General features: G+C 36.2%; 1 protein-coding gene across 4 annotated transcripts in view; it reads right to left on the minus strand.

The window, feature by feature from the left end:
- The window catches only part of LOC138690997 (protein tramtrack, beta isoform-like), a 305,513-nt gene that overhangs the window by 42,482 nt on the left and 245,890 nt on the right, over positions 1 to 17,141 (minus strand). For 2 of the 4 annotated variants that reach the window (XM_069812623.1, XM_069812627.1), the window contains exons 1-2: positions 2,582 to 2,660; positions 1,129 to 1,986 (exon numbers count right to left, since the gene is read on the minus strand). In XM_069812623.1, the coding sequence (XP_069668724.1) occupies positions 1,129 to 1,971 (843 nt within the window). In that variant the 5' untranslated portion in view covers positions 1,972 to 1,986; positions 2,582 to 2,660. The other 2 variants (XM_069812625.1, XM_069812626.1) reach the window with 2 other exon arrangements.

Raw genomic sequence — 17,141 nt, forward strand, 5'->3', positions numbered from 1 at the left:
TGAAAGATTTTACTAGATCGGAAAGACTGAATTTACTCATTTCCAAAGAGGCATTTCATTAAATTCGATGTGATGCCGTTAAGCACGACTTTTGTAAGCTATATCAAACTTAGAATCATAAAATAAGACATCGGCTTAATTGAAGTTTAAGGCAGAAATAAAGGCGAACTCTAATGATTATAACTACTTTTTGAATCAAACTGAAAAAATTCGATTGTATGATAAAAAGCAATGTATCGTGTATTTTAAATAATTATGTTAATAATTTTCTTTTATTACACATAAGTCCTAGCTTATATATTTAAAGACAGAAAGAACGCAAATTCCTATAGACGAATTCAGAACCCAAAGCTGCGTAATGAACAGAAACGAAAAGTGTCCAGTACCTCAAGTGTCTTCTCTTACACATTGACGAAAAGAGAATTAGGACCTGCTAATTTAAACTCTAGGCCTGCTACAACAAAATTGCTAAATTAATTACAATTTCATAGTACCATTTTGTTGCTTTCTTACCACTGTTACTAAAACTGTGTATGAAGGAGAACTGCCGACCTTTAGGCATCACATATCACTAAAATTTCCGGCATGAGAGCATTGATCTCATGACGACAGGATTTTGCCGTCTTCACAGCAAATTACTGCTATTTTGACTACCTTACATATTAATATTCTATTCGAACATATAAACACAAGCTAAATCGGGCCTTTGGAAAGCGAAGATTTACTACCTACCACACTCTCGAATCTCCTCCGACATTTACATTTGTATGAATTGTAGCCTACAGGATAACAGATAGGACTAGACTATCCCACAGTGCATTTTGAAGTGCAGTGTAAGTATAAGCTTAGTTAGACCTACTGAAACATTTGGAACTTCCTACTATTACTATACTAAGTTACTACTACTACTAATACTAGAGATACTGATATTGAAAACCTGTCTAGCTAACATGCTCCACTATTGCTTTTACAATCTCAAATTTTGGATCTGTTGGGACTGAACCTTGATGCGATCCTTCTAAGGATATAGTAGGTAATTTTACCACTTAACTTAAGCCACGACTGATTCTAGGAAAACTGTAGTTTTATCAAAGTAGTAGCATGATAAATTTTTAGATAGGTACTTACAAGAGGAACCTGCTGCACTGGTAGCATGCCAGATGGGCCGGGCATGGGCTCACTGCTGTGAGGTGACGGCAATCTGCTGGCAGCAGTTGAACATGTGGCAGTGACCGTGGTAGCGGGCGGATTACATGAGGTTGCATTAGTAGTTATCGACATATCACTCGGTCCTGCACAACCGCCATGAACCGAGGAGAGATCATCCACATCTGGTGTTTCTACCCTCCCACCCCCACCTTCGTCGCAACTCTCATTGTCATCGCAACCAGAGTCATGTCGAGCTTGTGACGCTCTTTTGGCTGGCGGTGGTGATAAGCTTCCTCCGGGGGGAGGTGTGTCAACATCTTCGTTCATCAGTCTTGTAGTGGCTGCCACTTCGGGTGTCATTGGGGTGTCTGGCACATTTATGTTGCTACCACTGTGTTTTGGTTGTTGCTGTTGTTGCTGTTGCTGATGTCCTTCACTTCTATCTTCCCTTGCAGAATTTAAGTTTGTCATCTCTGCAAGACCCTTCACTTTCAGGCTCTCAGCAGTCTTCAACAGGGCCGACAACTGGCAGTATTCTACATTCACTTCGCCCTTGTACATGAATTCAACAAGAGTCCTCAATTCTGCAAATCGCACGTCTTTCAGAATGACAATGGGGTGACGGTTCGGATGGTCCACAAACAGGGTCTGGAAGTAGGATGAGCACGCCGAGAGTACCACCTTGTGAGCACGGATTGAATGTCCCTCAGCACAAGCAAGTGTTACATCAACAAGGCTCTCGTCTTGAAGTAGCTGACTGAACACACCCAATAAGTTGCTTTGATGATTGTTCCACCTAAGGCAGTAATGCTCACTTCCCATGTCTGTGATCTCACCCTGTATAACAGAATGAAAAAACTCTATTAAAGCTGTTCGCACAGTTAAACTGTAACACATGCAATGATATAGGTTAAGTAACACCTTTAAATCAAAATATTCGATTCTTCCAATAATTCACCTGCAGAAGCAACTATATAGCACTGGTATACGACGATGAATATCACAGGCATTGTTAGGCCCTACTTAAATAGTTTTCATACGTCTTAAACTTCCATATGTGCGAATCGAACACCACCATGTTTCCAAACAAATGTCACTAAACGCTACGCTGAACCGTAACTTTATTGCCACTAGATAAAGCTTTCGACGGTTAAGTAGTATCTCAATTCACGATTTAATAACTAAATATACGAAAAATAATTTTTGCACAACACGAATGACCACCCTCTTCAAAATGGCGGAAATTTTCTGCAATGATTCTTATGGGCCCTTCATCACATTTGGCAGATTGACCCTTCAAAATTAAGATCCAGACACTTATAAGGAAAACACCCCATACAAACTTCACAAACGAAATGTTGCTTAAACCATATGATGATACAAGATCACTAACAGAAAATCACTGCCAATTTGCAAACACACAAATATTTACCTTGCTACATGAAACGGAATAAGGCCTGCCACTTCAGCAACGGCGGCTCACCCGGCCTAGTGTGACGTCGCCGGCCTACTGTCAACCGCGCAGTAAAGTAGTCAGTTGACTATCTACGTACATCGACCAAAGCCTAATACTGAGTTAAAAGTCTTTATTTAGCATATAATTGATATTATAAATTAATCTAAAATAAGTGAAATCATTTATAACTGGTAAATAAACTAATACTTTATACAATATTCCTGTTATAAGAAACTATATGCGGAGTAGAGAGTGCTTGATTTGACTAGTTGCAGCGGTCAAGTGAGAAGAGTGGGGGTGGGAAACGCTCGTAGCACACGCACGTCTGCTGTTCGAATATTTTCGAACTATTAGCCTATGCTTCCGTATTAGTAACACCAGGCTGATGTACGAAAGGACGAAAAGTAATAAATATTGCACTAACGAATAAATGTAAACCAATGGTGCAACTCTTAACTCCATTATACATAAATACAGTTACAAGATTTCCCATACATTGTGCAAATGGTAAAGGATCTAGCTCAATTTAATCGTAATCCAGACTTACACAAACAAGAAATACTTTTCCATCTTATAATATTTTCGTAATGCAATTTTTAAACCTCAGAAAATAGGCGATACGATTTTTTTTTTTTACTTTGTGTTGCTAATATTCACGAAGATGATCTTTTATACGGAATGCAGGCAATATGCAGCGATATGTGAGCTATAAAGTCGAATACCGGTACGAAATTTGTAAAATGTAATCCTGACATAACTAAAAAAGATTATGAAGGAAATGTTCTTAATTTGAAGACTCCACATATTTACTTACAGCAATCAAATTAGACTATCGATGTCTGACACGAAAGTACCTACATATAAACAATTCAGTAAAAAATGTATTACTTAAACTCTTTTTAAAATAATTAAATCGACAGTGTGATTATTTATGGCAGTAAAATATCAATGCTACAGACAAGAAATAACTTATTTTCGTATGAAATTTACCCACACATCTTCCGAAACTATAAAAATACCTGGAAGAGAGCAATCTACATTTCATAAAAACTTAGATCAACAAGTAAACATTGTACTTTATGTATAATACAATTAAAATATAATTATTTTGAATTTCTTTATGTTTTTATCATAATTCTTTCAGTTAAAGCTTGCCATATAATCAAAATTGTCTGGAGAGAAATTATCAAGCAAACCAAGCTGAACCTGGACTCATTTCGCTAGCATTATTACCTTCATCTCACTTAGACGCTTTGTCAACTGCTATGGTTAGCGTCTAAGTGAGATGAAGGTAATAATGCTAGGGAAATGAGTCCAGGTTCAGCTCCGAAAGTTACCCAGCATTTGTTCTTAATGGGTTGGGGGAAACCCCCAGAAAAATCTCAACCAGGATTTGAACCCGGACCCGCTCATTTCACGGTCAGACGTGCTAACCTTTACTCTACAGCGGTGGACCATGGTAGATATTGTTGTTTATTCAACTGCCCTAAGACAGGTTTGAACCTCACCAGTGATACCAACAAGGCACCACTTATGAGGCAACTAGATCAGGAGATAATGGGGTAGGGTGGCCAGTTCCTTTTCCCTATATTAGATATAACAGAATTAATTTCATCTCCTGTCGGCTGTCTGAAACAAAATATTTATTTGTTTATTAAAAGGAGGTAAATATTGAAATTAGCTATATTTGATTACTTATGATGGGAATGTAACTAAAAGGTTGTTCTAATAATTCGATCTTGATTGCGTTCTGATAAGTTTGTTGTGGATAATCAATATTATTCGTCAAAAATGACAGTAATCTTTTCAATTGGATATGGGAGTCCTGTATTGTAAATGCTGTAAAAAGAATATTGTCGAAATAGAATTAATCGTCTATAAAATTAAAGCTATATCCGCTGCATTTGCTATGTGGATTGTGTATGCACTTTTCAACCAAGCGGCCCGTGATTCCATTCCCGGCGTAGTCAGTGGAAGACATGTATCTTCAGTCCACGGGATCGATGTATGCCCCTTGTCGTGTGCTGTCTCAGCGGTGGCTCTGTGTCCTGCTGACAACACGACCAGGGAGGCCCGAAATGTGTTCCTGTCTAGTGTTGGTAAAAAATAATACACTGCATTGGATTGTAGGTCGGTAATAGAAGGAGAAGGTAAAACTGACGAAGAAAGAAAGAATAAAAAATTAAAGTGGTAAGATCTAGAATATTTACGTAGAAAACCGTGAAAGTAATATCGAAAGAACATTGAATTAACCTGTCAAGAAGAGAGCATTTTATTTCTATTCATATTAAGAAACATTGTGATCTGGAAACTTTTTAGTACGAGCCAATCTAGAGCAAGAAAATACATATGACTGAATAGAATACCGTTAGTGTATTCTTTTGATAACACAATTCTATCGCTTAACATAATCATATTTAAAAAATCATATTAAAGAAATTACCCCCAAACTAAATTCAGCATGTTTTTACTATTAGATCTCTGCAAAAGATAGTAAATATCAATATCTTAAAAACAATATACTTTGCATGCTTTCACTCGGTAATGAGTTTTGGAATAATATTCTGGGGAAATTCCACAGATAGTAGCAGTATATTCCTACTACAAAAAGAGTAATTAGAATAATAGTAGGTGCCAAATCTAGGGAATCTTGTAGGACTATTTAAAAAAAACTACAAATAATGCCCATGGCTTGTCAGTATATCTTTTCATTAATAATCTTCCTCGTGTGTAATCTTGAAAACTTGTAAGTGATTCATTAGTTCATAGCATAAATACGCGTCAAAAATGACTTTCATATTTCATCGGCAAATCTATCGTGCTATCAAAAAGGAGTGCGTTATATGGCAATAAAAATTTTTAATAGCCTCCCTATCGATATAAAAAATGAAACTAAAAATATACGATTATTTAGGGCCAAATTAAAAAAGTACCTAATTTCTCACGCCTTCTATTCTGTAGGTGACATTCAACAACGCTTCATGAAATTGATACTAAAACTTTGTGTTGTACTAGTAGACTATATTGCAAACCTCTTCTGTATATATTCAACTAGACTGTGACTATAAATTAAAACTTTATAGTAGTATTAATTTTTTTGACTTGTTCCATATTCTAGCTGTGAAGCAATGTACGAATACCATGGAATGTAAATAAATACAATACAATACAATACAATACTGTTTAAGTGAAGAACTTATTTCCAAAATTAATGATTTTTCATTTTTATCTTTCATAAAATAGTTTATAGGTTCCCCCATCTTATAGCAAGTGTTTAAGTCATGTTAATTAGAGATAGGCGTGACTTAACTCCAATGTGCATTTATTTCCAAAATTTTTAAAATCCATTTGAACAATCCGCTGGCTCTCTGGACGTCGCGTGATATAACAGAAACAGTTTAAAGCTGGTGGGAGATAGTATTGGGGACTTATTTTGCGTTTTACATTGGTAAATCAAGACCATTGCTAACTTTGAAGAAGACGTAGAACATCATTTTGGACGGATTGCCAGAGAAAAAGCACATACACCGTTCCACTAGCCTTAGTCACAGAATTTGGAAAGTAGAGATAAAATGTGGATATGTGTAAGTGTGGCTCCGATCCGAAAGAGTATGTATGGCCATGTTAGGCTGTTGCGTTGCTGTATACCGACTGGAGACTTTTTCACACATTATTATTTTATGAACGAACAAGCAAAGCTGAACAAGTTGCTTTCATTAAGAATATGATTTAAGTGCCAAAAACTAGCAAAATTGCTGATCAGTAAGGAGCGGATTTCTATGTAATTAAATATTATTTTTGTGTGTGATAAAACACAAGTAACAAAGTTAAAAATTCCGAACATGAAGTTTCAAGTTTAAAGCCCGAATTTTATTTAACATAAAAACACATATTTTCACAAAAAAATTATGTAAATACATATTTTCAGGAAATCTATTATAAACACATAAATCTTGGACTTTTTTACGTAAATATTTTTTACAAGAACTTTTAAACATTTTAAAACTAAATCAATTATGTCACTCAGAAGTACGTTATATTTTTAAGAATTCTTGGTTGCTTCGTGTTTCTAAGCGCTATGTGGTGTATCCGTGAACCATTTTCGTAATAGTATCGCCTCAAGTTCTGAGAACTGCTAGGCAGCATATCAGTGTTATTATCTATACTAATAATAAATCTGTAGCCGAAATTTTTCTGGTAATTTTCGATTTTCCAAAAATAATTGGTCCTAACATATATAATTAACCACCCTGAAACCGAAAATCGCTTTTTTGACATTTTTGTTTGTATGTATGTCTGTCTGTCTGTATGTTTGTTACCTTTTCACGCGATAATGGCTGAACGGATTTCGGTGAAAATTGGAATATAAATTAAGTTTGTTGTAACTTAGATTTTAGGCTATATGGCATTCAAAATACAATATTTAAAAGGGGGGTTATGAGAGGGCCTGAATTAAATAAATCGAAATATCTCGCTTATTATTGATTTTTGTGAAAAATGTTACATAACAAAAGTGTCTTTAAAAATAATTTTCGATAAGTTTTATTCCTTGAAACATTTTGATAGGACTGATATTTAATGAGATAAATGAGTTTTAAAATTAAAATAACTGCCATCTAAGGCCGTGTAATGAATTAGAAAACAAATGACTTCGTCTATAAGGGGCCTTGGACAACAACAATCGAAAGCTATGAAAGATAGCCTACAGAGAATGTTTCTATGTTCGTATGAAGCAATATCGGAAGCTAAATTAACCGATTTGTATAATTCATTATTATTTCACCATTGGAAAGTGTAGTTTCTCTAGATGGACATAATGCTATAATGTTATTACAGTAACTTCTGATATAATATAATATAATATAATATAATATAATATAATATAATATAATATAATATAATTAACGACATCATTAAAAGGGCCCTAATTTCCGCTGGTTTTCCTACCATTCTAGAACCCATTGGCATAAATCGTTCCAATGGCAAACGTCCAGATGGCTTAACTTTAACACCATGATCCAAAGGTAAATAACTTTTATGAGATGCCACTTGTTATAACACCTTCGCTTCTTCTTATTTGCCCAAAACTTCCAACCTCGCTGGGTCAGCCGCTGCATCTGCTTTTACAATTAAACGCAATAACTATCTCGATCTTCTGGATAGATATAATTTTGTCGTTTTCGCCGTAGAATCTATGGGCCCATGGTGTTCCGAGGCGAAGTTGTCAACTTCTGATATCGGCAAGTATTTATCAGCACTTAACGGTGACTCTCGTTCTACGGCTTTCCTCCGCCAAAGAATTAGTATTGCCATTCAACGAGGGAACGCTATAAGTGTTATGGGGACTTTTCCAGAATCTAAATCGTTGGAAGAAATATTTTATTTCGTGTAGAGCTGTAGAGAGTATTTCGCATCCTTTAGTTTTGTTGCTATTTATAGTTTGTCCCTTTCTCAATTAATTTAATTTCAAAATTGCATTAAAGTTTATTTTGTATATAATATAATATAATATAATATAATATAATATAATATAATATAATATAATATAATATAATATAATATAATACAATACAATACAATACAATATAATATAATATAATATAATATAATATAATATAATATAATATAATATAATATAATATAATATAATATAATATAATTTAAGTTATTTGAAGGGTTCAGAACCATAGTGGGCCAAGCGCCATTTACTGAATACGTAGAAAACAAGGGTTAAAATTAAGTTATTACCATAATTCAATGGAAACCTATAACAAGTAAAATAAAATATACACATTAAATCTAAATGATGCCAATCTTCATTAAACTATGGTTGCATGTAATAAAAATTAAGAAACAGGTTAAAGGAATTGTCATTGCACCAAATGAGTGTCTCTGGACCAAAATGATCGCATTTTAATTATTTGGATGCAATTTAAATTAAGTAACATATTAAACGATTTATCCTTCTATCAAACACGAATGTTCCGTGGATCAAACGTCCTATTTTAATTATGTAATTACTTTATATTTATTTCTAACGGGTGCAGCGGAGCGCACGGGTACGGCTAGTTGGAGAATAAATTAACAAGGACAAGGAGGAGAGATCTTGCAACACATAAATTAGGAATGTTTATTGTTCCTGAAGATGATTTCATTCCACGCTTTGTTTGTGAAACACAACAGATAAGAATTCGGGTATGAACATTATTTAATTTAAACAAATCTCTCACCTCTCGCTCATGTCCATCAAGTGAGGCAATACGTCTTGTTGTGATTCCCTGTTATCGGGCTTCGTCAAGATATACTGAAAGATGGTTGTTTAAAAAACGATTTGGCTTTCCTATTAGCAAATCTAAGCTTTTTGTGTGACACCATAAAAAAAAACTCGAAACATCCAAAAATCTGTTGTCTGAAATAGGGAGGTGCTTGCCGTGAAAATTAAACTAGACTCGCTACCAGGTCCAGAAGTACAAGTACTAGGGACAAATTCAAGAATGTGTTTGGGAAAAACAGTGGATATAAAAAAAATGTGTAAAGTTGCTCAAGTATTGGAGGGTGTGCCTGTAGGTGAAATTGACGGTGTATGTGTTTATGAAATTCTTATCTTTAAATATGCACGTCTGACGTCCTGTGATGTGGAAAGATCGTTTTCACAGTATAAGTCGTTGTTCAGAGATAATCGGCATGCATTTGTGATGGAGAATTTGAGATGACCTTTGTTGTTCACTGCAATTCTCGGACAACTACTAGTACTCAAGTGTGGTTGGTGAGTACCTAGTAACATTTTTTTTTCCAAGCTAAGTAAGGTATTTTTCTCATATTTATAAAAAATATTTTTGTTTATTTTCAGCAAATATTTTCGTAATTTTTAGCACATAAAAATAAATATATTTAAATTTTTTAGCACATAAAAATTCGCTCCCTACTGTTCAGTTGCCATTACTGTAAACATAACATTTCGAGTGACGGGACATAGTTACTTGCCTGTAAATCGTGCATTTGGAAGAGTCGAAAAGCTGCTGCGGAAAACCGATAGTGTCCTTTTGTCTCACTTACTTACTTACTTACTGGCTTTTACGGAACCCGGAGGTTCATTGGCATCTCTGCACATGGAAAACCTCAGCTAGGAACTTATTAAATAGAAACTGGATTTTAATACCTCAGATTTGAAATCTATTGAGATAGGCCTAAGTACAAACAAAGTGTTCTGCAAACGCACATATTCAGGAATGTCAGGATGTTTTCGTATATTGTTGAAGAAGAGTAAAATATGTTCGTCTCTTAAGTTCCGACAAGAACAGTTACGCCACCCAATGAAACAGGAGAAGATGAAAGACATAAAGATGCTTCTAAATAAACTTGGCATAACTGAGAACCATCCTGCTATGACGTTTTATCGAGCGTTTTCTCTGGTTGGCAATATTCCTAACGATAGTGACAGCGATGGAGATGATTGAAGACATTGTAATGTATTTCATGTTTTGAATATATATTTTAAAATGTATTTTGCTCCTGTAAGTGCTGTAATAACTGGAAGACTTCATTTGTAATCAATATTTGAAATGTAGGTATAAATTATTGTATTTAAACCATTGAAATGCTAATAAATATCACTCAAAACATATTTAGGTAAATAATTTCGTTCCAAAACGTCGTAACTCCATTATCACCATTTCCAATGAAACGAGATTTTTAAAACACAGTATCACGATGTGTATACAAGTAACGAATGAAACATTATATTCATAATCATATCTGAATTTAGTTAGAAAAAAATAAAGAATCGTGATTTCTGAGGTTTTGTATTCATGGATTTACGTCACTTTGGAAACAAGCTCTTCAATTGGAGTTCCACTATATGATAGGCCTACATGTTAGAGATAGAAAGAAATTCTATAAAAACGCAAGATAAGAACAGTACAGATATACGTACATAAAAATATAGTATGAAGTAATTATGGCAGCCATGTTATTTAGCTACATAGTGGTACATTGCCGCCTCTGTGGTCTTTCATCCAGGCGGTTTGGGTTCGATCCCAGGCCAGGTCTTGATGACAAATATAGTTGACAAGTATACGTTGCAGAGGGTTTTCCTTGGGGTACCCAGCGAATGGACATTACAAAGAATGGACATTGAGCGAATTTTCCTGTGTTTTGTTTCTCTGTGCGCCGTTGTTTAGTTCCAATTTCAAGCCCTCGAGGTTAGTGTAACCGAGCATACGCTAAGATACGAGGGCTATTCATAAAGTAACTTCCGTTTATTTTTTACAAACTTATGAATGACGTTACAGAATTGGGTTACAATACGTTTGAAAGTGTACACTCTAATTTATTTTTCCACATAGTTTCCAGTCATATTGAGACACTTGTAGCGTTTGACGAGCTTTGAAATTCCGCAATCGTAGAATTCGGCCGCCTGCGACTGAAGCCAACCTACGACGCTGGTTTTCAACTCTTCGTCATCGTCAAAGCGCTTCGAGCCAAGCCACGTCTTCATGTGCATGAAGAGATGGTAATCGCTAGGCGCAAAATGTGATGCTTTTCTCGATCAGATTGTGACAGGAGATGAGACTTGGGTGCGGTATGTGAATGCAGAAACAAAGCTTCAATCAATGCAGTGGGGCCGTACTCATTCGCCGAAAAAAACCCACAAAGTGTCGCCAAACACTTTACACGACGAAACTCATGGGAACTGTCTTCTGGGACACAAAAGGTATTTTACTAGTGGAGTTCTTGGAGAGGAATGCCACAATTAACGCTGAGCGTTACTGTAACACATTAACAAACTTGAAAAGGGCCATTCAAAACAAACGTCGTGACATGTTGAACCCTGGGGTGATTTTCCTGCATGACAACGCCCGGCCGCATACAGCGCGTCGTACTGCGACCAAACTGCAAGAGTTCAACTGGAAAGTATTGGATCATCCTCCCTGTAGCCCAGATTTTGCGCCTAGCGATTACCATCTCTTCATGCACATGAAGACGTGGCTTGGCTCGAAGCGCTTTGACGATGACGAAGAGTTGAAAACCAGCGTCGTAAGTTGGCTTCAGTCGCAGATGGTCGAATTCTATGATTGCGGAATTTCAAAGCTCGTCAAACGCTACGACAAGTGTCTCAATATGACTGGAAACTATGTGGAAAATACATTAGAATGTATACTTTCAAACGTATTGTAACCCAATCCTGTAACGTCATTCACAGGTTTGTGAAAAATAAACGGAAGTTACTTTATGAATAGCCCTCGTAATAACTGAGTATAGAGTTGAGACACAAGATCCAAACATCGCCTACCTTATTGCATAATGCAGCAACACTTTGCTTCAAATAAATTCAAGTTAACAGCTTTTCCTTATTTCTCAGTGACGAACTAGTTGTAATAATAATTTTTTATATTTCAGATATAATAAATTATATTATAAAAATAATAATATAATACATTATAAAATTAAGTACCAAATTCGTTTAATATTTGTATGTAATATAATCTAGGTATATGGTTTTACTTCTCATAAGAGTTTTGTTTTTCCATTTTCAGTGCTATCAACTCTCTCAACTCTCATTATAAAGGAATTCTAGAGCCTAGACATTACAGTTAATGACAGATTTATTATTTTATGGATCCAATTTATTTTATTTGAGTACATAATGTACCTAGATATATTAATTATATGTGTTATATTTCCTCTGTGTCGACTGCTAGCTGATGTGATGTCAGCGCGAACTCTAGGGAGAAAGCAGAATCTCACGCTCTAGCTGGCTTGAAGGTCATTGAAATCAGTCCGGGTACATCAAAGGTACCGACTCGAAGTGTCCATACTTAATTACCTATATGCTGGGGTACCCCCTTTTCCCTCTTCCATTCCACCAACACTCTTCCCCTTCCCCTGATTTATCTGTCGTCTGCAATAGTTAAAAATAGTATGAAGTGAAGCCTTGGGAGTAGTAAGTATGGGGTTCCGATGTTGACATAGGAAGGGTTCAGGGCTCCGAGCCCTGGGACTAGCAGGTACTCGTCTGGGGATGGAACCTGGCTGTATCAGGGTTGAAACAGGATGGCCCAGCTGTCAGCATCGAAAATCTTCCTGTCGGACTTGAATAATCATCGCACTGTGTAAGGCGCACCTTAATGTACTCGTAGATATTATTATGTACGAGTATGTTGGATTGACAATAAAAAATATCAATATCGATACAGGGCGCACAGCTAGGTACTGTAAACCTACCACCGATCCGAACCTTAAAAAATAAAGCCAAGAAGTACCTTTGCCTATGTGTGAAAGTCACGGCTTTAGGATCGAATCTCGTCAAGAAAATATATGCTTATTCATTGTCAGTGTAATATTCTGTGTTGACTTAAGTGACAATCTGATATTGTACTGAGCCTCTTCCATGAAGGTTCCACCAAGTGTTAGTCTTAAGTCGAGAGAAGAAATACGGGCATAAGATAATCCCAACGTGGTGCATGAAAACTTTTGAAAAAGAAAGAAAGCTAATATAAATTGTACCACTTAATGATAACATTAAGAAAGAGAATATTGAACCGTCTCTATATTCAATCAGGCAAAGAAACGAGAAGTAAGGTTAATACCCTTCCACCGTTGTGGCTGAGGAGTTAGTGAGTGTAACTTCGAACTCAGCGGTCCCGGGTTGGATTCCCGGTGAGGACGAGTTACCTGGGTGAGGTTTTTTTCGGGGATTTTCTCTCACTCCTATGGATGAATATCAGGTAACTTTATCAGGCGATTGGAACCCCACTCATCTTCCCACTTCCTTTCCTCCCTCATAATCTCGTTTCTGGTTTCGAAGCTGCTGACTCTATCGACCGGCCTCCGTGGAATGTAGTTCAGCGATGTTGGATGAATTCTGCAATGGCACCCGAGGCGGACCTACTCGGGGGAGGAGTTTCGCCTCGGACCGACAAGGGGGCCTTGGGGTAATTTGCCGAAGCAGGAATGGTATATGGCTTCTGTCGGCTGTAGGGACCGGTCGTTAAGGGAGTCATGTGGTTAGGGCGGTGCGCGTAGGGGATCTGTGGCATGCAACTCATTCCATATCGAGAGTTAGTGCAATAGATCTCAATAGGTCGCAGTGCTGGACCATCCGTGCCACCTCAGTTAAATTCCATTTCAAGGTTAATACCCACCCCTGCGGTGGTTGAGTGGTCATACCTCTGATCTGTCACGCAGGCGACCCGGGTTCGTGTCCTGGTCAGGTCTGGAATTTTTCATTGAACAAGGCCGCAGTTAGGGTTTTTTTTCTCGGGGTTCTACAGTTTTTCCCCATATTATAGGGATTTACATCATTCCGTCACCATTTCTTCATTTCGTTATCATTCCATAGCATTCCCCGATCGCCGGCTGGCGACGCACGGAGGGGGCTGGCCTAGAAACGAGGGGGATTGCCTGCTCGACACCTGGGTACGCAGTGAATCTTAGTGTAATCAGCCGGTGTGGGTTTGGGAATGCGCCTAGCTTGAGGGTTAGCGCAATAGAACGTAACCGGTCGCAGTTCTGGGCCATAATGCTCCCCCTCCCGTAAATTCAATTCAATTCAAAGGTTAATACCCAGTTCGATCTTCTATTGAGTCTTATTCTGGTTACATAAATAATTTCTTATCTTTCACTCTAAGATTAAACAATTAAGCAAAAGTTTGACTTAGGAAGTGTCATTTCACTTCTCAATAATTCTCATTTTAATGACGCAGACAATCAATGTTTAGAATTTAGAGAAAGTTCATACCCATAGCCTTCTTCATTTTAAGAATATAGTGATAATTAAGTATGACTTCAAATTCTGTGACTAAGGCTACATTCATAATGCAGATCTAAACTTACACCACCATCACCACCACCAACTTAAAGGAGTGTATCAGGACTCATGTAACCTAGGTCCACTGAATTTGTAACCTGATAAGGTACATATGCACATTAAAAGGGACAAAGACAATTAGGAAGCTTCTAATTCTGTAGGAAGACTTTCTTTAAATATTTCCATGAATCTATAAACAGAAAGGCTACTAAATCGTCCACACCTGTGGAGTAACGGTTAGCGCGTCTGGCCGCGAAACGAGGTGGCCCGGGTTCGATTCACGGTCGGGGCAAGTTACTTGGTTGAGGTTTTTTTCCAGGGTTTTCCCTCAACCCAATATGAGCAAATGCTGGGTAACTTTCGGTGCTGGACCCCGGACTCATTTCACCGGCATTATCACCTTCATCTCATTCAGACGCTAAATAACCTACTAAAATAAAAAGAAGCTACTGAATCCATTCTTTCAACAATTGTTTCATTTATAAAAAATAATTTTTATTTTTACTTTTCCCTATTTATATATCATATCGTAAGTTTCTTCCTTCCTTTTCCTTTACACCTAGTTTATAAATGCACATAGCAATAATAACATATACGAGGTCTGAATATACAGTAGGCTTCAAACTACATGGCACTGACAACTGTGTTTTAGAACCTTGAATATGTATGACTCCGTGTGTCGCATAGTGTTTTTTTTAAAGAAAAGTACGTGTAGAAAACTTATCGACACGAGTCTATCGTAGCAGAATTCTATTTCTAACTCAGTTACAATGTTGAACACTTTCTGCATATTTTGTGAGTCATATTGCTAAATGTCTTATCAGTTCGTGTCAGCTTTTTAACTAATTATTGCCAGAATGGCGATCGTACTTCAGAATATATGCGGACTACCTACATAATATTTTCCACACACTGTTGTAAAATTCCTAAATTGTAAAAACTTTGCGGGCAGAACTCACGCTTGTGGGAAAAGAATAAGGTAAGCGGTGACAAGTAATGCGTACAGAATTTCTTGTCTAGAAACGTGAAGAGGTTATGTCAGGTGTTCTTAACCTATGGGTCACGATCCAAACAAGGATCGCCGTGGCTTTCGTGATGGGCCGCCGTAGCTTCCCGAAAAAATAAAATTAAAGAAATGTTAATTAAAGTACTTGGAATTATTATTATATTTTATAATTATTGCTTACTATGAAATGTTGCAACTCTATATTCATAAATTATTGCTACACTCATTTACTTAGTTTTATTGCAATAGCACTGTTTAACTTCAAAATAGGCCCATGGGTCGCGTAAGTTTATCGCCCAGTTAATTTTGGGTCTTGGCCAAAAAGGGTTAAGAACCTCTGGGTTATGTCATATGAAACACAATCAAAAATGTTGTAGAATAATGAGGAAATTTTGTCTGCGACAAAACGAATTCGATCTACTACATAAATGTAGGATACAAACGCAATATAGATCTGCCTATTATTAAATTAAACACATCTCCATTAATAAATTTATAAACCTAAGTTTAATGTAGGTGAATCACTTTTATGATTTTATAGTTCGATGAAATCACGCTGATCATCATCATATGCATAATCAGCATCACAATCACCACCACCACCACCACTACTACCATTTCATCTTATTCTTCAACAATAACATTGGAAGCCTTTCTACTAAGTCAACATTTAAAAGTAGTAGGACTCCTTGATCATGTAGTTAGCGTGGTGAAAGTCATCACTTTAGACAACACACGATTAAAAATTGACAGGTGCATATGTTTAGTACAGTGTTGTCAAAGCAAGCGCATTTTTCTGATCTTGACGTCGAGCGCGGGCATCAAGCGCTAAGTATGGAAAGAGGAAGGGTTGTGTATATGAATAATCAGCCTGTTCAATTTAGAAAACAGTGTTGCACAAACTTCAAACGGAACGTGAAATTTTATGTCGTTATTTTTATATGGCTTCTTTCTGTTTGATATTATCTATATTGTCTGTAAAACAAAAGTACTAACACCAATTTCTTAATATTGCAATTGTGTTTTAAATGTCAATAACATAATAAAGAGTTAAGAAGGAATATTCACGTAAATTCCATAGTAGTACAACTATACTGTACTAAATGGATCAAACATATTATTCATAAAGAAAGTGATATCCCAAAAAAAAGGGATTGAGTATGACATAATAAGTTGGAATTGGTATTGATGGTAACTTTAGCCTTACAAAAGTAATCAATAAACTAATCAAAACTATATTACAGTACAAAACAAAGTTACCTAAGTGCTGTATATGTTTTAAATGTAACTAATATTCCATAACAAAACTCTCATCGCATTATGCTTTTAAGGTGGTATTGGTGAGCAACTTCCTATCATCAGAATATTAAATTATTTTCTCGAAATGTGTTGAAGCTATAGAGCTGACATTTTTACAACACATAAGCACGCACCTTTTGCTTATGATGTAACAGTAGTTGCTTTGTTAATTCATTTCCTTACAAACAATCTCCATGCGAATATTTTCAAAATTTTCAATACACTATCTTCAGTAATACGTATTTACGGTGTATTAGATTTACGAAAACATTCTACAAGTCTACTAAATAAATAGGCATATATCAGAAAATTTCACTTTTCTATAAAGGAAGTTGAGAAAATATTTCTTTTTAACAAAAAATTCAAACTTGTAAAAAATGAACATTACAATTAAAACTTACGGTCTTATAATGCACTCATAC

The sequence above is a fragment of the Periplaneta americana genome, chromosome 16 (genome assembly GCF_040183065.1).
Source record: "Periplaneta americana isolate PAMFEO1 chromosome 16, P.americana_PAMFEO1_priV1, whole genome shotgun sequence".
NCBI lineage: Eukaryota > Metazoa > Arthropoda > Insecta > Blattodea > Blattidae > Periplaneta > Periplaneta americana.